The following is a 24,058-nucleotide window of genomic DNA, read 5'->3' as shown; positions in this document are numbered from 1 at the left end:
TATTTATAACAAAATTAAAGCCTGCAACATAGCTGCCTTCTTTACTTTTTGTTGAAATATACAAAACATGCCCTCTTTTTTGCTGGATATCAGTTTTAATAATCATTAATGGCCATTATAAAAGTATAACATACAATAAATTTATACAATATAGTAAATAAAGGCAAGCCATCAGTCAATATGCAGATTCAGTGTACGCGGTTACATTAATTCATATATTAGCTTATCTTTGCGCTCAACCAAAAAGCATTACCTGAGAACAAGTAATAGATCCAAAAGACCAAAGAGTCGTTAGATAGAGACAAGATGAATTTAATATCACGTTTAACAACTATAGTGAGATGAAATCCAGCGGTTTATCCTCGATGAACTTTCTGACATGCGCTGCTCTCATCTGGGGAGTTGTGTTCAAAGCACCCGCTGACATTACATGTAAAATTAGGTCATGAAATTTTACTCCAAAGTCCTGGAAAAGTGAAATTTTAGTAGTAAAACTGTATGAACCCTGTATTTGTATCTTGAGGATATCTAGAAGCTCTAAAACAGTGACAAAATTCATGTTTAGAAGATACAAAACTGATGTAAAGCTTGCAGTTCATCATTTCTGCATAAATGGATCAACTTTTTTTTTTGAACTATCCTCATACTTTGCCTCAAATCTTTTGACCAATCAAATGCTCTCTACAGTCTGACATGCCCCACCCCCTTCTATTGCTATTGCTATTTGAACCCAAGCACTCTCACTGTCAGATCTGTGATGAAAACAAAAACACTATTGGCTGTCTTTTGAAAGGGGAGGAGCTACTCTGTGTCCTGCCTTCTGTTTATGTTTCTGGTACAATTATGTCACGCATCGAAAAAAAATACATATTTTTAAGTCAAGACCTAAGATAAGAAGCTTTCACAAGTGTTTTTTTTTTTTGTTCTCTGTGGCTCCAGCTCCCTGATGGCCGGGTTATAAAGGTGGGAGGTGAGAGGTTTGAAGCCCCAGAAGCTCTGTTCCAGCCTCACCTCATAAATGTGGAAGGGGTCGGCGTGGCTGAACTTCTCTTCAACACCATTCAAGCGGCAGATATTGACACCAGGTCAGCCTCCACCACTATTCCTACATTTTCTGAAAAGTTCCTTCCTCCAATAAAAGTCGTGCCTCATTATGTAACATTCAAATAAACAAATGAACACTTAGTTCTTGGGGTAGGCGATTTGATAATCTGATTATCTATGATGTATTATTTAGCGGTTGTTATCTCAGAATAACATACCTTGGAATGTCGCAACTGACCAATCATAAATGAGGATCCTACTTATGAGTCACATTACACTGCCTATCAATCAACCCTGCGGTTTCTGTGAACCTTGCGATGTGTGTTTTCATCAGTGCTGTCTCTGTTCCTCAGGGCTGAGTTCTACAAACACATCGTTCTGTCAGGAGGATCCACCATGTATCCTGGCCTGCCGTCTCGACTGGAGAGGGAACTTAAACAGCTTTATCTAGAGCGGGTACTGAAGGGTGATGTTGACAAGCTCTCAGTAAGTTTGCTCAATCAATACACGTGTAAATGTGTCATCCAACAAACACCAGTAGACAAAAATAGTTACGTTTGCAATGAAGTTAAGCAGCTTCGTTATAAGTGGACATAGAGACTATTCACAGTGATTTGATGTATTTTCTTATGGGAGTTTAAAGGGGACCTATTAGGCTGCTTTTTAGAAGATGTAAAATAAGTCTTGAGTGTCCCTAGAGGTGTGTATGTTAAGTTTCAGCTCAAAATACCCCACAAAAAATGTTTTAAATCTCTCTGAAACTAACCCTTTTAGGCTTTGATCCAAAATGTGCTGTTTAGGTGACTGTCGCTTTAAGATTTGAGATTGTCCTACTTTCAAAAGAGGGTGGGGCTACAAATGCCTGTGTGTCAGCATAGTGGCAGATTCAAAAAGGATTAATGTTATCTTATTATTATAAGCTTTTCACTAAGGGCTGTCTATACTAATGAGGTAGAGATGGTCACTAATGGGCAGGGCTTCCCCCGTCTGATGACAGGTACAAAGGGAAAACATCAATCAAAATGTTTCTGCAGACTGTTTTATTAAGTGTGATCATAAAAACAGAATACATTTATTTTTATCATTTGAGGCTGGCTATCTTCGCACACTGTTGCCATACAACTGTATTAATTTGCATAATAGCTCCACTTTAAATGTAGATACACACAGTTTCTTATGGATTTTAAACCTGTAAAGTCTGATTTATGAAAAGTAAGTTTATTAAAGAAATAAAAAAAAGATGTTTGGTTAATTATCGATACATTGGGCTGTTATATAGGAGTGTGCAAAATTGCCACATTATGGTTTCTTCATGTTTTCGGGAAAAAACATTTTTCAGTAAGGATTAGTGTTGTCACGATAATGGAATTTCTAACTTTGATACAATACCTTGAAAAATATTGATATTCGATACATTTTTAGATTTAAATAAATAAATTAAATATTATAAATATTATAAAATAATGTAATGGAGACGCAGTGGGTAGCACGTTCGCCTCACAGCAAGAAGGTCGCTGGTTCGATCCTCGGCTCAGTTGGCGTTTCTGTGTGGATGTTCTCCCTGCGTAAAAACTTGCTGGATAAGTTAACGGTTCATTCCGCTGTGGCGACCCCGGATTAATAAAGGGACTAAGCCGACAAGAAAATGAATGAATAATGTAATATAAGTAATATATTATAAATGTAAATAATAAATTGATTTGGTTCAGCTTTTGCCAGTTTTGCCTCCAGATTCGCCAATGTTTTTCCTCCGCCGTTTCATTGACGCATATTATCGAGAAAAAAAAATGTCCAAAATGTAATTGAACCGATTAGAGTTCCTAGTTTGTCTTGCTATTTAAAAAAACAAAACAAAGCATCAAAAACATAATGTCGCATGATGTGATCACACTCACACACTCAACTGAATCATGTTCGATCAAATAAATCAAACCACTGATGTAAAATGAGCTGAAAAACACAATTCTTGAGATTTTTTTAGGACAACTTAATTGTTTTAAGTTCAATTAACATGATTTTGCAAAAAAATAATTAGGTTAAACTAATCTATTTGTGTTTAGACCTGCCTTTTTTTAATGGTGCACAAAACAAAACGCTACTTTGAAAGTTAAATAGTTTTATTTATACTTGATGTACTATTTTAGCTTTCTTCAAAATATCTTCTTTTGTGTTCAATTGATTTGTTCAACAGAGGAAAGGGACTCCTAGAGCTTTGAAACAAATAAAGGTGTAGGACATTATGAAAGAAGTTTCATTTTTTTGGTCAAACTACCCTTTCAAAAAGGCTTAGTGGTTAGCACTGTCGCCTCACAGCAAAAAGGTCACTGGTTTGAGTCCCGAATGGATCAGTTGGTGTTTTTATGTGGAGTTTGCATGTTTTCCCTGTGTTGGTGTGGGTTTCCTTCGGGTGCTCCAGTTTCCCCCACAGTCAAAAGACATGCGGTACAGGTGAATTGAATAAACTAAACTGACCGTAGTGTATGTGTGTGAATGTGAGTGTGTATGTGTGTTTCCTAGTACTGGGTTGCAGCTGGAAGGCCATTCACTGCGTAAAACATATGCTGGATAAGTTGACGATTCATTCTGCTGTGGCAACCCCTGATTAATAAAGGGACTAAGCCAGGGGTCACCAATCTCGGTCCTGGAGGGCCGGTGATCACTTTAGCTCCAACTTGCCTCAACACACCTGCCTGGATGTTTCAAGTTTACCTAGTAAGACCTCGATTAGGGTTGGAGCTAAAATTTGCAGGACACCGGCCCTCTAGGAACAATTTTGGTGACCCCTGGACTAAGCCGAAGGAAAATGAATGAATATCCCTTTAAAAAGCATGCAGATGTGTTGTAATGTCTCCTGAACACCAGCAGGTGGAGCCGCTCATGCGCTGGTAAACAGTGTAAAACATCCCCGATTATACACACACACACACACACACACACACACACACACACAGACTGCCCAGCTGAGCTCCATCTCATTTAAAACCTGGCCATTGGCCTGGAAAAGCATTTTGGGGAGCCTCAGAGTGGGCCGCATGTCAGGCCGCTATATATAGATGATCAATTACAGATGGCATGTCTGATACGGTCGAGCGGCGTGTCTGTCTGCTTGCGCTAAAACTGTGTTTAAGGAAAATTAAAAAGCAATCAACTTTTTTCACAGAGGCATCCATGAGATCCTTTCAGCCACCTGTTTATAGTCCGTTCTGGGTTTGAGAGCGGATGAACACCCATACACCACCGCACACCTCATTATTCTCCTGTTTGGTTTGACGCTCAATTCCCGACCAGACAGTGTGCTTTTTATGAGCCTACATATTAAAGAGATCCATTGAAAGCTTTTACTGGGATGTTTTTTTGGAAGGATTGTGAGGTTTGTGTAGCAAACTGTTTTTTTATTGTTGTAAAAGTGTGACGTTAAAGGTTCCATGAAATTAAAATAAAGGTATTTAGATGGTAGTGTACGTTTGTTAGTGTTTAGGATATCTATAAGCTTGGTGTACTCCAAAATACATGTTTAGAAGATATAAACCTGATATAAACATCTAATGCTTGCTGTTTGTCACTTCAGCCTATCAATGATTTTATTTTCACGTCACCTCATACTTCAGTTCCTCATCAAATATTCAGACCAATCAAATGCTCTCTAATATCTGACAAGCCCCGCCCCCTTCAAGAACCTTGTTATTTTCTTTTCATTTGATACGCTTGAGCTCAACCACTCTCACTAGCAGAAATGTGATAAAACAAAACACCATTGCCTGTATTTTAAAAGGGGAGGGGCTACACTATGTCCCACCCACTTTTTGTGTATTGGTTGAGATTATGTCAAACATTGAGTAAAAATGATTATTTCAAAGCACTTCACTGGACCTATAAGACAAGAGTTGTGATATCTTAAAATTAAAAATGATGAACAGTTTATACAGTATCTGATGGAAACGTTGAGTTATGGGAGCAAAAGTCAGGATTATGAGATATAAACTTTTTGTGAACATCTTGTGGTGTTAACTAAACATCTTAAGGGAAAAAAGTAGAGATTATGAATTATATAGTCACAATTGAGAGGCAAATTTTTAAAAATATGTCAAAGAAAGAATAAAAAAACTATCTTAAAAGTCTATTTTCAGTTACTAGTTTTTGTTTTAGTTACTTTAATTTTGGTCGTTTTAGTTAAGGAAAACAAAACACTGTAGTTTTGCCTTAAGATTGAAATTTTTTTTTTTCTCTTCGGCATTTTATTGTATCTTGAAAATGAAAACATCTGTGGAAAAAACAGAAAGATATAATCTCAAAGTGTAATTTTATATTTATTTTGCATTTTAGGAATCTTTATTTCCCATTTGTGAAATCTTTTTTTCTCATAATTGTTACTTTATTAATATTGTATGGCCATTTAACAATTCTGAATATATTTCCTGCTGTTCTGAATTCACAATTTCACAGTTGCGGGGTTTACAAATTAAGTTTAAGTCTAAGTCTATTATAGTTTACCTTTTGCTATTTATTTTGTTTAATTATTTAATAATTTTTTATATATATATATATTTCAATTTATTTAAAAAAATATATATTTTTAATAAATTTAATTTAATGTTGTTTTTTTCCAATTTATTTTATCTATCATAGTTTACCTTTCGCTATTTTGTTTTTATTATTTTATTATTTTTTTATTTTATTTTTTATTATTTTATACTTATTTTTGTTCTATTTTTCATTTAGTTTTAGGGTTGCAGGGTTTACCAATTTAGTTAGTCTATAATAGTTTACCTTTTGCTATTTATTTTATTTTATCTATTTACTTATTTTTATTTTATATTATTTTATTTTTTAATTAAAATTTTTTATTGAATTTTTAATTAAATTTGATTTTTTATTCTAATTTTCATTTAGTTTTTTTATTTTATTATTTACTCATTTTTTATTTTATTTATTTATTTATTTTATATATTTTGTATTTTATTTATTTTATGTTATTTTATTTTATTTTACTTTTTATTATTTTATTTTATATATTTGCTTATTTATTTTATAATTATTTTTATTTTAATTTAATTATTTTATTTTATTTATTATTTTATTTTATTTACTGTCCAAACTGAGATATGTACAATAGTCATAGCCATCCTATGAAGTTTGAATCGTTTTTCAAATATTTCCCAAATTATGTTGAAAATTATTATGAGATTTTTTTTCAACACATTTCTAATTATAATCATCATGATTAATTTTGCCTTGATGAGAATACATTTTTACAAGATATTTTGCAAGATACTAGTATTCAGCTTAAAAGTATCATTTAAAGGCAAGTTCTGTAGCCAATCAAAAAAATAAATAAAGAGGCTTATAATATTGACCTTAACAGGATTTATTATTAAATAAAAAATACACGTTTGAAAAAGAAGAAATATTTGAAAAATAATAAAATGTGATAATTTGTTTGTTTGTTTGTTTATTTAATTACTTAATTAGTTTTTTTTATTTACAGCTGGCAATTGTAAGCATTTAATTTAAGCATTTTGTAGTGTGTGGGTCAGTGTCAGTGCTCTTCCACTCCCCTGACAACATCTATTTAATATTCCCATAGAAATTCAAGATCCGCATCGAAGACCCTCCCCGCCGCAAGCACATGGTGTTTCTGGGCGGAGCAGTTCTGGCCGACATCATGAAGGACAAGGACAACTTCTGGCTCACCCGGGAAGAGTATCAGGAGAAGGGTGTGCGGGTTCTGGAGAAGCTGGGAGTCACCGTCAGATAGAACACCAGCTCATCACCAGTCGCTTTTGTTCAGCCTGTCAATCCTGTCATCAGGTGTGGATTTTATGGGGTTCGGTTATGAAAGGAACTGGGCAGGGGTTGTGTGTGTTTTTATGTGTTGCTAAAGCATCTGTTTACTGATTACATTTGTGGGTCATTCTTATCATTTTTAGTCATCTTTAAAAACAAATACTGTGCAATTTTGATATATATACAGTTGAAGTCGAAATAATTTGCCCTCCTTTAAAATGCTCAAATATTTCACTAGTGTTGTTCTTTTAACACACTTTTAAATATAAAAGTTGTAATAATGTATTCCTAATAACTCATTTCTTTTGTGTTTTGACATGATGAAGGTACTTTATATTTTACAGGTTTGTTTGCAAGATGCTAGCGTTCAGCTTAAAGTGCAATTTAAAGGCTTCACTGGCTAATAACTATTGACCTTAAAATTGTTGTTAAAAGAATGTAAATTCCTGTTAAACTGAGCAATATAAGACTTATAAGTCATAAAAAAATATATAGAGAGAATACTGTGAAAAAAAAATTGTATCTGTTGGCAAATATTTGAAAAAGAATACCAATTTCACAGGCGGACTAATTATTTTGCCTTTAAATATATTGACAAAATAAATGTATATGAAACCATAATGATTAGCCCTCCTTTGAAATTGGTATAGGCAAAGCAGTGGCGCAGTAGGTAGTGCTGTCGCCTCACAGCAAGAAGGTCGCTGGGTCACTGGTTTTAGCCTCGGCTTAGTTGGCGTTTCTGTGTGGAGTTTGCATGTTCTCCCTGCCTTCGTGTGGGTTTCCTCCGGGTGCTCCGGTTTCCCCCGCAGTCCAAAGACATGCTGTACAGGTGAATTGGGTAGGCTAAATTGTTCGTAGTGTATGAGTGTGTGTGTGAATGTGTGTGTGGATGTTTCCCAGAGATGGATTGCGGCTGGAATTGCATCCGCTGCATAAAACTTGCTAGATAAGTTGGCGGTTCATTCCGCTGTGGCGACCCGGGATTAATAAAGGGACTAAGCCGACAAGAAAATGAATGAATTAAATTGGTATTCTTTTTTAAGTATATTTTTCTTTTTTTGTTTTTAAAGATGCTGATTCTGCTCACGAAAACTGCATTTATTTGATCTAAAATATCATAAAAACTGTATAATTGTGAATAATTATTTTAATTTGAAAAAACTGTTTTCTTATTGAATGCTGTTTTGAAAATCATTGCTGAATTTTCTCCAGTGGTCAGTAGCTGGGTTTCCATCATAAGTGAATCTTTACAAAGTTCGAAAAAAGAAAAAGAAATGGCTTTTAAAATCCAGCTGTTAAACTCAAAACTTTAAAAGCTTTATTTTAACAATCTAGGCGGAAAGTCTTACCGTACGTTCACACCGAAAGCGGCGAGAGCGTCCAAGGTTGCTCTGGCCGCCCTGGCGACAACGCTCTCTGCCTTCAGCTCCGGCGGCAATAGCGTCAAAACTCGCTACATTGATCTCATATTTAAAGGAGCCGTTGCAGCATATCAGTTACATTCCTGCATAAAACATGTTTCTAGCGTGGAAATGTTGCGCACATCTTATCAAATTCATACAACAATGGAAGATCAAGTTGCGTATGGTGTGGCTTTGCTCTATTTATCCAATACGTGTCCATATGTCTGAAATATCCTGAAGCAGCAGTACTGTTTTGTACTGTCACATCGCGTGAGATTCCCGCTTTTTTAAGATAAATTTATATAACATTTATGAACATCAGTAACTCGCCAGTAACTTATTTAATGTATGTTCCTGTAGGAAAAAATTGTAAATAATTGGAAATCCGGCGACCGCAATAATCAAACCCTTGGGAACAACTGTGGTCGGAACCAAAGTTCACAGGTCTGTGTTCTCTGAACTGCTATCAAGCGATGGACGTCTTCATTCTGATTGGTTGCCGCTGAACCTCGTCATAGCTCATTACCATAAAGTTGACTTCATTTCAACTCTCCTCGACGCTCACGCCGGCGAAGACGCGCCGCGCTGCTCCTCGCCGCCGGCTCTCATTGAAAATGAATGACTTCTGGCTACTTTGACGCTCTCGCCGCTTTCGGTGTGAACGTACGGTTAAGCACATTGTGCAAAAGCATTAATCCAAATCCACTTTTGGTATTTTAAGAATGGAAAAATACAGTCTGCGCCCCAGCGCATGGTCTAACAGGGTTGTGCTTATTCTCTTAATGAGTTCTGGGTGTGTTTTGAGCATAACGTGCATTAAACCAATCAGAGTCTCGTCTCCCATTTCCTTTAAGAGTCAGTTGCGTTGCGCCATGGCGCATCTGCTATTTACATGGCGGAGTTCGTAAGTGGAAAAACTGAACGCGTCACTAGCAAGAAAACAGTTAAACAGCATCTGCAGCGTGAGGATAAAGAACGAGCCTCCTCCATTCAACCTCTTACTGTTTACTCTGCTTTACTCCTTTACTTTCCTGGATAAAGAAACGCTGTTGTATGCACTCCACCGAAGACCTCTATTAGCCTACATATTTGATTTAGTTTGTTAAGCACAAAGATTTGTTTAAAAACTATTTCTAAATTCAGTTCTAATTTCCAGCAAATAAATAAATGAACAATAATAACGAACTTGCTCTGTTAAGCATCATTTGGGAAATATTTGAAAACGAAAACAAAAATTCACAGGAGGGCTCATGATTATGGCTTAAACTTTAACTGTATATATACACTTTGTACCAAGCAATATTTTATCCAGTATTACAGTAGTGCATGACAGGAATGACCCAGTCAGTGATGAACAGTGGAAATATGTAACAGCCAAGCTCACAGTTGGTTCTGACAGACACTATCATCACTTCTATATTACCTTGAAGGCTAAATTTAAGCTGCAAGTCATGACGGCTTATGTTGTACTGTATGTAATTCCGGTGACAAATGCATCATTGTCAGTGTGTAATGTAACGGCGGGAATTAAAGCTGAATGGTTTATGGAAGCTTATTTCTGCCATGGGATTAAAAAAAAAAGTTAATAAGTTAGTTGCAATAGTTTTTTTTCTTCAGTTTTTTAGAATTGTTATATAATAATTCTTATATAAAACTTGGAATGCTTAAAAGAAAAGAGAATTGTGGGATATAAGCTGAAAATTGATAGGTAAACAGAATACTGAGACAAAATGTAGAATATTGAGATATAAACTTAAAATTGACAGATAAAAGTCTTAGAATAATGAGACAAAATGCAGTATAAGTAAACTGAAAATAATTGAGATATAAAAACTTATAACAATGAGAAAATGTTTAAAATAATGAGATATGGACACAACATTGAGAGATAAAATATGCAATACTGATCCTAAATGTTGAAAAGATTTATATAAACTCCAATTTGGGAGATAAAAACTTATAACAGTGAGAAAAAATGTAAAATAAGATATGAACACAAAATTGAGGGATAAAGACTCAGAATAATGAAATATAAATTGAGAATTTAAAGATAAAACATGAAATACTGATAAATTTTTTTTAAATTAGATATAAATCTTAAAATTGTGAGATAAAGACTCAGAATAATGAGAAAAATGCTAAATAATCAGATTTAAACAAAATAAAATGAGATAAACTCAAATTTGAAAGATCAAAACAAAATACTGATAACATTTTATAAAAAATTTTGGATAAGTCGAAATTAAGTTATAAACAGTCAGAATACTGAGAAAAATGCAGAATAATGAAATATAAACTGAAAATTCAGAGATAAAACAAAATACTAATAAAAATGTTGAACATTTTTATATAAAGTCAAAATTGAGACATGACAACTAGGAAGAATAAGAAAATAATGAATAATAATGAAATATAAGATAAAAAATTAAGAGATAAATCACAAAATACTGATAAAAATGTTGGAAAATTACATATAAACTCAATTTTGGCATAAAAACTCAGAATAATGAGAAAAAATAAAAATGATGAAATAAGATTAAAACATGAAATACTGATAAATTAGATATAATCTCAAAATTGAGAGAAAAAGAGTTCGAATAACAAGATAAAATGCAGAAAAATTGGATATAAACTCAAAATTAAGAGAAAAAAACTCAAAATAATGAGGAAAAATTAGAGTAATGAGAAATAAACTCAGAATTGAGAGATAAAGATTAGATTTATGAGAAAAAATAGACTGCAGAATAATGACATTTATACTGAAAATTGAGAGATAAAACACAAAAAACTGATAAAAATTGTTCACAGGTGAGATATACTCAAAATGAAGAGCTAAAGACTAGGAATGATGAGGGAAAAGATGCAAATAAAAAATATTCTGACTTTAAGTTGGAAGTCTTTGAAATTGTGACTTAAAAATTAATTAATTTTTTGATTCTGTGGCTGAAACAAGTTTTCACAGATCTCTGCCAGTGTTACGACAACAGAAACTGAGCAACCAAAAACATAGTCTGGTTCTGTTGATTCCAGAGCTTTAGCCCTGTAGCATTTGTCTGTCTGTTGTTTCCCTGTTAGCATGTCATGTGCTTGTCCACAATAACAAGAGCGACTAGCATTATTGCTGTGTTTTTTATTCTTTTTTAAGGGATTTGAGAGATTGGACTGAGAGTCTTTGGCATTTGTATTAATGTATTTATCAGTGAAGCCAGCGTTCTGCTGTCAGGCTGAATTTAAAATAGTTTTAGCACATTATAATATACCACGGTTAAGTTTGTGTTGCTTTAATCCACTCAGCGGCCACTTTATTAGGTACACCTGTCTATTTTTAATGTTCACGCTAGGGATGGGAAGATTAACCGATATGTATCGATACGCGGTCATGCGCGTGCACGATGCGAGTGCATCGGTTGAGCAGCAGAGGATGAATGAAATTTTGGAAGCAAATCGAGATGCATCGGTTTTTGCGAGATGCATCGGTTTTTCCGAGATACAGCTTATATTTTTAATATAGAATGTATTTTTTATTTATTAACAAGTGTTGTTAACCTGTTTTTGGCGCATAATTTAATCGACCTACATAAAGTAAGCCTTAGCAACGGATTTGCGGATGTGCACACACTACAACTCAATGTATCAGGTGTGCGGATGAAGCTAGTGGAGCGCCCTCAGAAAGCGCGAGAAGCAAAACAAACATTTTATTCCCCACTGAGTTTTAAATCTAAAGTATGGCAACATTATGGATTTAAGGATGGACGACATGACAGGACAGATGCAATCTGCAAAATGTGCCGCGCATCTGTAAAATACGCGGGCAGTACGACTAATCTGATATCTCACTTGAAGCGGCGCCACGGTGTTGTTGTGAAAGCATCTTCCAGTGTTTCTGCATCCCCGGCTTTCGCACTGCTTCAACCAGCTCCAAAAGTGGTGAGAAAAGCATTGCAAGTTTTTTTTTTTCCATGCGCAACAGTTCTGCTCGCTCTACGCCAATAACGAATGCTATTGCATTGTTCATCTGCAAAGATATTCAGCCTAGTGTCACGGAGAACGAAAGTTTTAAACACCTCCTCCTGTTAATTTTTATTTAATTATAATAATATTAATAATAATAATGATAAAAATAATTGGGTGTCACGGTGGCACAGTGGGTAGTTTGACCACCTCACAGCAAGAAGATTGCTGGTTTGTTATATTTTTATTAGCCTGTTGTTTACAGTGATAGTGATGTTTCAAAGCAGCATAACACTGCTAGTTCACCACCTTAAGTTTTGAATATTCAGTGGCAAAATATATCTTTGTAAAACTTGTTTTCATAGTTGAAAAGTTAAATCACAATTCTTGTTGTGCAATGCTAAATTTATTTATGTTGAAAGAGTGCAAATATATACATTTATAATATATATTGCACTTATACATTCTGTTTATCTTGAAAATACTTAAATAATATGTGCTATATTATCTAAAATGGCCCTCTACTGTAAACTGACACTCTGGCTCTGAGAGAAAAGCCAGTTTGTAAAAAAAGTCTTGGTTTTGCTTGGTTTATAAATAATCAAACTCATTCAATGGCACAGCATCCTCTTTCACATAATCTCATAAACTTGATCTAATTAGTTAGCGCTGAAATATCGCATCGTATCGTGATATGGGTGTGAATCGTATCGTGTTGCATCGCAATATGTCACAAATGTATCGCTAATATATCGGATCGTATTCTTTGTATCGAGATACGTATCGGATCGGCATTATAGCTTAGATGCCCAACCCTAGTTCACGCAAATTTCCAATCGACCAATCACATGGCAGCAACTGAGTGCATGTAGACATGGTCAAGACGATCTGCTGCAGTTCAAACCAAGCAACAAAAAGGGGGGGAAAGGTGGTTTAAGTGACTTGGCATGGTTGTTGTTGGTGCCAGATGGGCTGGTCTGAGTATTTCAGAAACTGCTGATCTACTGGGATTTTCACACACAACCATCTCTAGGGTCTACAGAAAATGGTCAAAAGAAAAAAAACTGAGTGGCAGTTCTGTGGGCGCAAATGCCTTGCTGATGCCACAGTGTTCCCAGTGGATCCAGCAAGATAACACGCTGAATCATCTTAGACTGGTTTCTTGAGCATGACAGTGAGTTCACTGTACTCAAATGGCCTCCACAGTCACCAGATCTCAATCCAATAGAGCACCTTTGGGATGTGATGGAACGGGAGATTCGCATCATGGATGTGCAGCCGACAAATCTGCAGCAACTGGGTGATGCTATCATGTCAATATGGACCAAAATCTCTGAGGAATATCTCCAGCACCTTGTTAAGTCTATGCCACGAAGGATTAAGGCAGTTCTGAAAGCATAAGGGAGTCCAACCTGCTACTAATAATGTGTACCTAATAAAGTGACCGGTGAGTGAATATTAAAAATGTATATATTAAAGAGATAATTGACCCAAAAAATGAATATTTACATTATTTACTCAACCTCAAGTAATTCCAAGATGTATGTGTTACTTATTTTGTTAAATACAAAAGAAGATGGTTTGAAGAGTGCTGAAAACCGGTAACCATTGACTTCCATTGAAGGAAAAGCAAACTATGGAAGTTGATGGATTGTAACATTTTTCAAAATACCTTCTTTTGTTTTCAACAGAAGAAAGAAACTCGAGTAAACAAACTGTCCGTTTAAGAGGAAAGAGATGTGTTTTAATTCTCTGAATGTCTCATTATTGTTTTGATTATTGTTGTATTTTTTTCTACTCTTTTTTGATTTTGTTTGTGTTGCAGTGCTGTGTCCGGCAGAAAGCAAAATGGAGAAAATAATAATAAATTCTGCTGCAATATCAGTGCTTTTATTTGACTAATTTGATGATGTTTTACTTGGTTATATTTGGTTTTACTGTTTTATTAACTGAGATTAGAGAGTAAATCAGATGCAGATATTATTGTTCGAGACTGATTGTTTGTGGTCATTTGAACTGTATGTAATAACAACAAAATAATAATTACTTAATTACACTCTTAATTAAGAGTGTTCCGCCTCCTAGAGAAAGCCTTTCTTTATCTATGAAATGTATTCTTTGTCAAATGTTTTCAAGCACTCAAAAATGACATTTGCTGTTTGCTTAAACTGCTTATTTAAAATGAGCTGAATCAGCACAATTCTTGAGGTTTTTGGGGGAAAATTTAATTGAATTCAGATTGAAATTTCTGTTCAATCCACTTAAAGTTAACTTAATTCCTTCTTGTCATCCCAACACAAATCGATTGTGTGGAATGCAGTGTTTTTTTTTACAGTAAAGTTCAGTTTAACAAAGATTTTTTTCAACACATTTTTTAAGCATATGAATAATATTAATAACTAATATATTTTGATATTGCCAAGATGACAGTACATATTGTTCTATTTATTTTACAAGATACTAGTATTCAGCTTAAAGTGACATTTAAAGGGCACCTATAGTGTTAAATCTACTGTTTGGAGAGATGTGTGCATGTATAGTGTAGATCATCATATTGGGGTGATATAAACACACCCAGTCCTTTTTTTCCAATTTAAGAACAAAAAAACGGTGGAACAATTGTAGCGGTTTTGAGACCGGCTGCAATTTGAGTGCGTCCCAATGCCCACTGAATTGATTGTGAGCTGCATTTTAACATGTCTCCGTAGTAACTTTGGGTCCCACTTTATGTTAAGTGTCCTTAACTACTATGTACTTACTGTGTTTATGATGTATTTGAGAACACTTGTGGTGCTTTTGAGTTGGGATAGAGGTTGGGTTATGGACAGGTTTGGTGGTATGGGTAGGTTTAAGGGTGGGTTAAGGTGTAGGGGATGGTCAGCAGTGTATTTACAAATGTAATTACAAAAGTTAGTTACAGATGTATTTACATACCGGTATTTAATCAAGCATAAATACTCAAGAAATACATGTATTTACACAATAAGTACATTGTAACAAACTATTAATTCCTGTGTAAGTACATATTAGTTAAGGCCACTTAATATAAAGTGGGACAAACCTTTGTAACGACATCCTGTCTGACTCATCGTTGCAATTCCACAACCAATGCATCAAATACTCATTTGTAAAGTTCTTACTGTAGTATTTCTCACTAACGCTACGTGAGATCTTCTTCCTTTATGTCTGTCTGTTGTATGAGGCAGCCGAGGGAGGAGTTTAAGGCACGCTGACAGGCACTTGGAAACAGTGGGCATGAAGGACTAGTCTTAAAGGCGCAGTAAAAAAAAAACTACCTGATGCACTACCTGAGGTATAAAATAGAAACTTATAAAACATTCTGGGGACACAAAAGACTCAAATAATTAGCAGGTTTTAATTATTTTAAATTTGTATTGAGTATTTATTATATATTGTTTTATTCACTCCAGAAACGCATTTATTTAAGAAATAAGACTTTGTTCAGAAAAAACATGTAATAGGAAATACTCGAATAAATAAATAAATAAAACTAATTTTGGCTCATTACTTGCTAAATATTTTTTTTTAATAAATCCCAATAGAATTTAGCTAACAATATAATTTGGGCCGAGTGCCTTAGCGTCCCACCAGTGATATATTATTATTATTATTATTATTATTATTATTATTATTATTATTATTATTATTATTATTATTATCAGTATTATTATTATTATTATTATCAGTATTATCAGTATTATTATTATTATCAGTATTATTATTATTATCAGTATTATCATTATTATCATTATTATTATTATTATTATTATCAGTATTATGATTATTATTATTATTATTATTACTATTAGTGTTATTATTATTATCAGTATTATTTTTATTATCATCATTTGTATTATTATTATTATAATTATTATTATCATTAATAATAGTGTTGTTATTATTATAATCAGTATATTATTATTATCATTATTTTTATTGTTATTATTATTATTATCAGTAATATTATTATTATTATTATCAATATTGTTATTATCATTATCAGTATAATTATAATATTAGGGTATATGCCGAGCTAGTGCTGTTCCCATGCTGATACACTTCCGGTGACCTGTTATTGTGAACTTTTTTCCATTTTATATGGTTCCTTATACAGCATCGATGTTGTAATGTCATTAAAATACATTCAGTAAAATAAACTTTAGCATTTATTTAGTTGCTCAAGCGTAAAACGAGTCAAAAAGCCGTTTACTCGCACGCGCCCGTCAGAATCGGCAGGCTAACGCAGAAGCTCCATTGAATATACTGGGGTAAAATAAATGCTCATATTATAAAGATATGGCGGTGGGAAATGTAATTTAATGCAGTGCTTCTTGTACAATCTGAGACCCACTTTAAATCGGATATCACTCAGCTAGTGGAGATCGCTGATATTTAAAGAAAACAGACCTTAAACGCACCGGGATTTTGCATTGCCATTCAATTCGCCGGAAGCGCTTAACCCAGGTTAATGGCAAATTTAAAGTCCTATTAGCATACTTCGGCGTATACCCCATTATTATTATTATTGTTATCAATATTAAAAGTAATACTATTTTCAACCAGTTTCACACTCAACTTGACTCTCTTCTTCTTTAAAAAGGACAATTTCTGTAAATGTTTTCCCACTTTTTTTTCCCCGATGACCAAGCATTTGCTCTTTCGGTGAGATGTCCCGTGATCACGGGGCAGTGAAGTAGCATCAATACAGTTCTTATCAACACCAATATGTCTGAAATCAGAGTAATTGTTGATGCGGATAACCATCACAGTTAACTATTGTCAGGCGTTGGAGAATATATAGCCTGAAAAAAGCACCTTCCTGATTGCTTCATGGCATTTGAGATGCTTTGATAAGATCTGCAAATGAACCAGCAGCTCTTTGACCAGCAGGCCTTGTGTTGTACTCTATTGTAATGAAGAGGGCTTCTGAAGGAGTCCTGATTTAAAAGTGATCAATGAGGAATTTAAACTGTCACCAGTTCTTGAAAATACCGCGCTCGTCTGTTGATCAAAGCTACGCCTAATCCTCGGCTTTCCCTCCGAGTCAGAAGTTGCTCAGATAAGGAGTCTGTGCTTTCCACCTTTGACCCTGATAACAGTGTTTTTGGAGGAGGAGGAGGAGGAAGTGGCGCTCTGAAGTAGTACTTTTAAAGGGATAGTTCAACCAAAACTGAAATTTTGTCATTGTTTACTCATTCTTCACTTTTATCCAAACCTTCTGACTTCCTTTCTTATAATGAACACAAAAGAAGATGATTCGAAAAATGTTGGAAACTTGTAACCATTGACTTCCATTGTGTTTTTCCTACTATATAGGAGTCAATGGTTTTCAGCTTTCTTCAAAATATCTTCAATAGTTTTTTAAGGTGTTGTAAGTTTTTAAACTTTTAAAGCATAAAAGTATCATAATGTGTTTGCAGATATTTAATATGTGAAGATATTTTTATGTGAAAAACAATGCTGAAGTCAGATATTCTGCTTTGATGAGGTGCAGGGCTTTACATTAACTTTTTTAATCACCGGCCACTGTGGCTAGTAGTTTTCCAATGTTACTAGCCACTCTGCATTTTCACCAGCCACAATTTTATTGTTGGGAAAATATATTTTATATGCATAAATTTGACGTTGACATGCTAAAGTTACTTGATTTAAATTTTGTGTTATGTCCACTTGGGTCCTCATTCTTTTCACTTTTTGTGTGTCGAGTATGAGTTTGCTCAATGAGCATGAGCAAATGGGTTGTGGTTTCATAGTGTTACATTGCAATTAGTTTTTTATTTCACGTGACTTTTTTTAGAGCTCAAAATTAACGATGTACCAAATTTATCTCTATAAGCACACTAAAAAATAATTATTTCTTAGCCACAAATTTTAATGTGTTAAAACAAGCAAAATATAGCTGTATACTATACTTTTTATTCAACAAAACATCTCTTAAAAAAAGAAAGAAAAGAAAAATATGCACAGTAATCTGTCGTGGCTAAAGATCTCTCGGATCAGCAGTTAACTGCACAAAAATGGAGAGTTAATCTCCTATTAAAAGCAATGTTGTAAAAAAAATATTAAACCATTTTAACAAAAATAAATCAAATATAACTGTAAGCAAATGAAAGCAGGTGAAACATACCGTGTGTGATAATGAAAGGATGATCACATGCACACGGTTAACTTTAGACCATTTAATAATCTGTTCAACGTGAAAGCAACCGGTGCTGCTTACAAAAAGACACATTTTGAGCTCTTAAAAGCAGCAGGACTGCGAGTGCATGTTCATCACTTTTTGTCTAGTTTATTTAAAAGAGAACCGATGACAGTTGCGTTTCCAGAACCGGTTCCAGACAGGGTTGCTTCACGATTCGGGAGCGCGCACGCGTTTTAAGCAGTCGCGCGTATCACATCAGCTGTTATGAGTGATGATCATCCTCTCATTCGGTATTCACTTACTTTCTTCTGCTCGCGTGATCACAATTATTCGATTCTAAGATCACATTTGCACGCATATTGGGCCATCCTTATATTGCCGAACCCTGCTTTTAAGAAAACTATCATTTAAAATTATTTTCAACCAGCCAAAGTGGCTAGTGGGATTGTCTGTCTAACCCGCCAAAGCTGAAATCTACCCGCATTTGGCGGGTTGGCGGGTGTTTATGTAAAGCCCTGATAAGGTGCATTACGTGCCAGAACGCTGTCTTTGTTTTGGTCTCTTTAATCCGCCTAATGCCACTTCAGCCAATTATATTCCAGCACCCCGGGTTGCCTTGGTGGAAAACTGCGCATTTCATTCATTCAGTCAGGAAGGCCCTCAAAGTATGTGTCCGCGACCAAAATGTGACCTTCAGTGGACAGTAGCAGACTCCGAAATGAGACGCAGATTCAGAGTTCCATATGCGGTGGTTATTACTTAGCAAATAATATAAATATGATGTAAACATTAGGTGAGCAGGGTACAATATAACCACATGTCCTAACAACACGCTATGTGACGAGGTTTGCAGTGATAAGCAATTTGGCACCAGACACAACTTAGCAAAAATTTAAATACAGCTATTCAGGAGCACAGAATAGTGCACGCACTGCACTCCAACGAAATGGTCAGGTTTATAATCTAATGAATACAAATTAAACCTCTTTGTGAAGTTTATTCATAAACAAATTTCGAGAGGATCAGGTGCTTATGATTGTTCGCAGCTGTTCCAACTTTAGCTAATGACTGATTATCCTATCAGACGATCCTTAACTCACTATAAATAACCAGACTTTTCTCATCTCAATATCTTCGTCTCGAAGAAACCCCCCGCCCCCCACGCCCAACCCTACTTTCCCTCCTTTCAAACGGGCGTCACGGTGGTCAGCGATTAGCGCTGTTGCCTCACAACAAGAATGCCCCTGGTTTAATTCCTTTCTAAACCAGACAGCATTTCTGTGCAGAGTTTGCTCGTTCTCCCCGTGGTCGCGTGGGTTTTCCCTGGGTCCTCTGGTTTCCTCCCACAGTTTACATTTACATTTTTTACATTTAGACACGGTTGCTTCACGATTCGGGAGCGCGCATGCGTTTTAAGCAGTCGCGCATATCACATCAGCTGTTAGTGCGACTGATGATCATCCTCTCATTCGGTATTCACTTGCTTTCTTCTGCTCGCGTGATCACAATTATTTTACTTCTCGATTCTAAGATCACATTTGCACACATATTGGGCCATCCTTATATTGCCGAACCCTGCTTTTAGGAAAACTATAATTTAAAAATTATTTTCAACCAGCCAAAGTGGCGAGTGGGATTGTCTGTCTAACCCGCCAAAGCTGAAATCTACCCGCATTTGGCGGGTTGGCGGGTGTTAATGTAAAGCCCTGATAAGGTGCATTACGTGCCAGAACGCTGTCTTTGTTTTGGTCTCTTTAATCCGCCTAATGCCACTTCAGCCAATTATATTCCAGCACCCCGGGTTGCCTTGGTGGAAAACTGCGCATTTCATTCATTCAGTCAGGAAGGCTCTCAAAGTATGTGTCCGCGACCAAAATGTGACCTTCAGTGGACAGTAGCAGACTCCGAAATGAGATACAGATTCAGAGTTCCATATGCGGTGGTTATTACTCAGCAAATAATATAAATATGATGTAAACATTAGGTGAGCAGGGTACAATATAACCATATGTCCTAACAACACGCTATGTGACGAGGTTTGCAGTGATAAGCAATTTGGCACCAGACACAACTTAGCAAAAATTTAAATACAGCTATTCAGGAGCACAGAATAGTGCACGCACTGCACTCCAACGAAATGGTCAGGTTTATAATCTAATGAATACAAATTAAACCTCTTTGTGAAGTTTATTCATAAACAAATTTCGAGAGGATCAGGTGCTTATGATTGTTCGCAGCTGTTCCAACTTTAGCTAATGACTGATTATCCTATCAGACGATCCTTAACTCACTATAAATAACCAGACTTTTCTCATCTCAATATCTTCGTCTCGAAGAAACCCCCTGCCCCCCACACCCAACCCTACTTTCCCTCCTTTCAAACGGGCGTCACGGTGGTCAGCGATTAGCGCTGTTGCCTCACAGCAAGAATGCCCCTGGTTTAATTCCTTTCCAAACCAGACGGCATTTCTGTGCGGAGTTTGCTCATTCTCCCCGTGGTCGCGTGGGTTTTCCCCGGGTCCTCCGGTTTCCTCCCACAGTTCAAAAACAAGCACTCTAAACCAGGGGCGCAACTACACATTTACTGAGGGGTATGCAGGTTCAAATTTCGTGTGATCCCTCTTATTTTATATTAATTAATAATAAATGAAGATTTGAGAACCAAATTTTTGAAGACAAATTTTCAGATTAATCTTATAACTTTTGACATTATGTATGATTTGACAGTTTATTTTGATAAAAATAAAAGCAAATCTAAACAGTTACATCTACATGAACACTTTAGGCTGTGGGACTGCATGTTATTGTGTTAAATGATTTTGAATTAAACAATAACAATATTATATTCGTTTAAAATGCAAAATAATGTTTTTTAACAAAACATATTTATTTATTTTTATTATTTGAAACTTTTAATAAGGATCATTTTAAAAATAGTTTTGGCACAACGGCGCCCCCCATGTGTGGCGCCCCTATGCGCCGCATATACTGCATACCCCCTTGTTGCGCCACTGCTCTAAACAATTAATCAAAATACAATTAAACAAAATACATCTACCTGAGCTCAAACTCCCCTCTCGCCTTGCAACGGGAGGGAGCCCAGGGCTCGAGGATCTTATAAGCTCAGGGCTCTCTCCCGGGACAGCACGCCAAACTAGCTTTACTATCAATCATCAGCTAAGTGTGAACTCTTGAAAACATTATTAAATGTAGATGCTGAATCTCTGATATGTGTTGGCCTGCACTGAGTCACAGTTCTAAAGTTCAATTTCAAACGGTTTGAATGTTTTTGGTACCTGAGGTGATCAGTGTCCGTTTTCTGTTGTTCAGCTGCAAGAAATCGAAGCCGTTTCTAAAACATACATTTCAGGTGTTGGTTAAGACAAAAACCTTTTAATATGGAAAAATAGTTCTTCAATCACATGCTGTTTATGATATGGGAAGATTAGGAGGCCATGATGGACAGTGGCCAGTTTGGCTAATTTTGTCCAGGATGCTGGGATTTTTAATGGCCACAGAGAGTCAGGAACTCGGTTTAACGTCTTAACCAAAAAAAGGCAAGGCAAGGCAAGGCTGGGCTGGCCCACCTGGGATGGCCAATATTATTATTCATCATAATACTTTACATTTAAGTACAACAGTTTTCTTGTAACTTTTTAAGAACAGTGCCATTTTTAATCAAATTTTAAAATCACATTTTAATTTAAACGTTGATGTTTTATTTATCTTTATTTTGTACCTGTAAGTGTGATATTGTTCAAGCTGTTTATTATGTTTAAAGTGGCTGACAATAATACATTTTCGTAATAATAAGATTTTATCTGCCACATTTGTGAACTGTGCAGAGCTGTAGCCGCTTATTTAGGCCTACCATGTATTTCAATACCAGTCAATATGGTGGTACTTGGATTTAAAATGTGCTAAATAATTGTTCTTTAAATAAACAAGGAATTTAAATAATAAATATAAATAATACAAACAATACAATAAAAAACAAGGTACAGAGGCAAATGTCCTTTCACAGTTTTTACACTTATTTTACTGTCATTATTTTGTAATGTGCTAATCAAACCTTTTAAAAACCTGCTAATTAGGCAGTGATGAAGACATTTTACCTTTCTGAATATTATATTTACCCATTAAATTAATAAATTGCCTATACTGTTAAGTTTATCCTGAGAAAAGTAACAAGTTCTATCACACAAATAAGAAGCAATGTTAAACTTGCATTTTGAAGTAAAACAAACGAACACAAGTCGGACCAAAACACTTGAACATGGGTGCATTTGGCAAAAAGATTGACAAAGTTCCCACTGATTTATTTATTTATTTATTTTTTATTTTTTGCAAAAAAACTGTTGACAGGTTTGTAGCAATATTTGTTTACAATACAGAATATAAATTACATTGTCAATAAAAAAGAGATATGAGAGAGAAAGACAGAAGAAAAAAAAGAATAAAGAACATGATATAAACTTGAGGGTAAGACATTTAAGAATCAAGAACAGTACATAAATTAAAGTCATTACAAAATGAAATAGTTCTGTTTGCTTTCTTATTTTTAGATAATGAAATTAATTGTATATAATGACTAAATTCTTGCAAAAAACAAACAAACAGGAAAATATGGTTTAGTATTAGTACATTTGCATTTGTGGATATGGAATTTACAAAGAAAATAAATTAAATTTATAACAAAACAAGCATTTCTCTTAGTAGGGGCAGATTCATAATAACCAAAAATAATTTCTTTAAAAGTAACAGAAACGTCTTGTTGTATATTATCATTAATAAATAATCCAGTATGTTTGCAAAACTGTACAGCATAATTACACTCTCAAAATAAATGAATAACAGTAAGTTCCCACTGATTTTTATTTATTTATTTTATTGAATACAAGAATAATTACATCAATGCATTAAGGAAAAATACAATAACAAAAAAAGAAGACAGAGAGAAAAAAAATACACAGCCTCAATCATTAAGAAAAAAGTTTGTCATAAGCTTTAAGAAACTTATTATTCTTCTTATTTTTAATAAGCTTAAGAGATTCAATATTGTACGAAATTTCAACAAGGAAAGTATTAAAAATAGGTATTGTTTTTAGAAACGTATTTTTGTGTATAAAAAATTTAAGTTCCCACTGATTTTAAAGGCATTTGGCCTGCAGTGTGACGTCATCGCTTCCGCCCTCTCTTCATCCTCCTCCTCCTCCTCCCGCTGCTGCTCTGCTCGCGCTGTTGCTGCACAATAATCCAACATGGAGTAATCAGAGATGGGGCTCGTCGGGGCCACCTCAGCTACAGCAACACTCCTTCCAGCTGCAGCGTTCTCGGAAATACACACAAGCACTCAAACCGGGGGAAACGATCCGAATTAAGGCTCTTTATTCCGAGATACTCCTCCATCAGCAACTGGTTAGGAAAAAAGGAGTGGAAAAAAAAGAAAAGAAGCGAAAAAGCCATCAAGACGGAGACGAGGAGAGGAGAGGGAGCGACAAGAAGACAAACACACAGCCGAATGTGATGGATTATTTTGGGGGAAAAGAGTCTGGAGTGAGGCGTGAAGATGACGAACAGACCGAGCGGACCCGCTGTGGGATTTATGTGTAGGTGAAACGAGAAAAATGATTGAAGAAACACACCCAAACGAGTAAGTACCTGGACAGAAATGCCTTGTTTTTTTTTAAATGTGTGTCTTTGTGTGTTTGTT

At 35.1% G+C, this 24,058-nt stretch overlaps 2 protein-coding genes and 1 long non-coding RNA gene across 6 annotated transcripts in view; 2 read left to right on the top strand and 1 right to left on the bottom strand.

The window, feature by feature from the left end:
• The window catches only part of actr2b (actin related protein 2b), a 31,862-nt gene extending 17,796 nt beyond the window's left edge, over positions 1 to 14,066 (top strand). The window contains exons 8-11 of one of the 4 annotated variants that reach the window (XR_002459806.2): positions 940 to 1,085; positions 1,398 to 1,530; positions 6,629 to 6,852; positions 14,008 to 14,066. Coding sequence is in view for 3 of the 4 variants with exons in the window: in NM_001017542.2 (NP_001017542.1) it covers positions 940 to 1,085; positions 1,398 to 1,530; positions 6,629 to 6,799 (450 nt within the window). In the remaining variant the exon portion in view is untranslated. Of the gene's footprint in view, positions 1 to 939; positions 1,086 to 1,397; positions 1,531 to 6,628; positions 8,084 to 14,007 lie in introns of those variants that run through there. The other 3 variants (NM_001017542.2, XM_005169510.5, XM_021480582.3) reach the window with 3 other exon arrangements.
• LOC141377107 (uncharacterized) overlaps positions 1 to 24,058 on the bottom strand; it is a 477,282-nt gene that overhangs the window by 201,205 nt on the left and 252,019 nt on the right. The gene's annotated exons all lie outside the window — the stretch shown is intronic.
• Positions 23,617 to 24,058, top strand: part of spred2b (sprouty related EVH1 domain containing 2b) — a 66,561-nt gene continuing 66,119 nt past the window's right edge. The window contains 1 exon segment of the mRNA NM_213234.1: positions 23,617 to 23,998. Coding sequence (NP_998399.1) covers positions 23,973 to 23,998 — 26 coding nt within the window. The 5' untranslated portion in view covers positions 23,617 to 23,972.

The sequence above is a fragment of the Danio rerio genome, chromosome 13 (assembly GCF_049306965.1).
Source record: "Danio rerio strain Tuebingen ecotype United States chromosome 13, GRCz12tu, whole genome shotgun sequence".
NCBI classification, from domain to species: domain Eukaryota; kingdom Metazoa; phylum Chordata; class Actinopteri; order Cypriniformes; family Danionidae; genus Danio; species Danio rerio.
The sequence above is the reverse complement of the archived record's forward strand: the minus strand, read 5'-3'. Positions and strand labels throughout refer to the sequence as shown.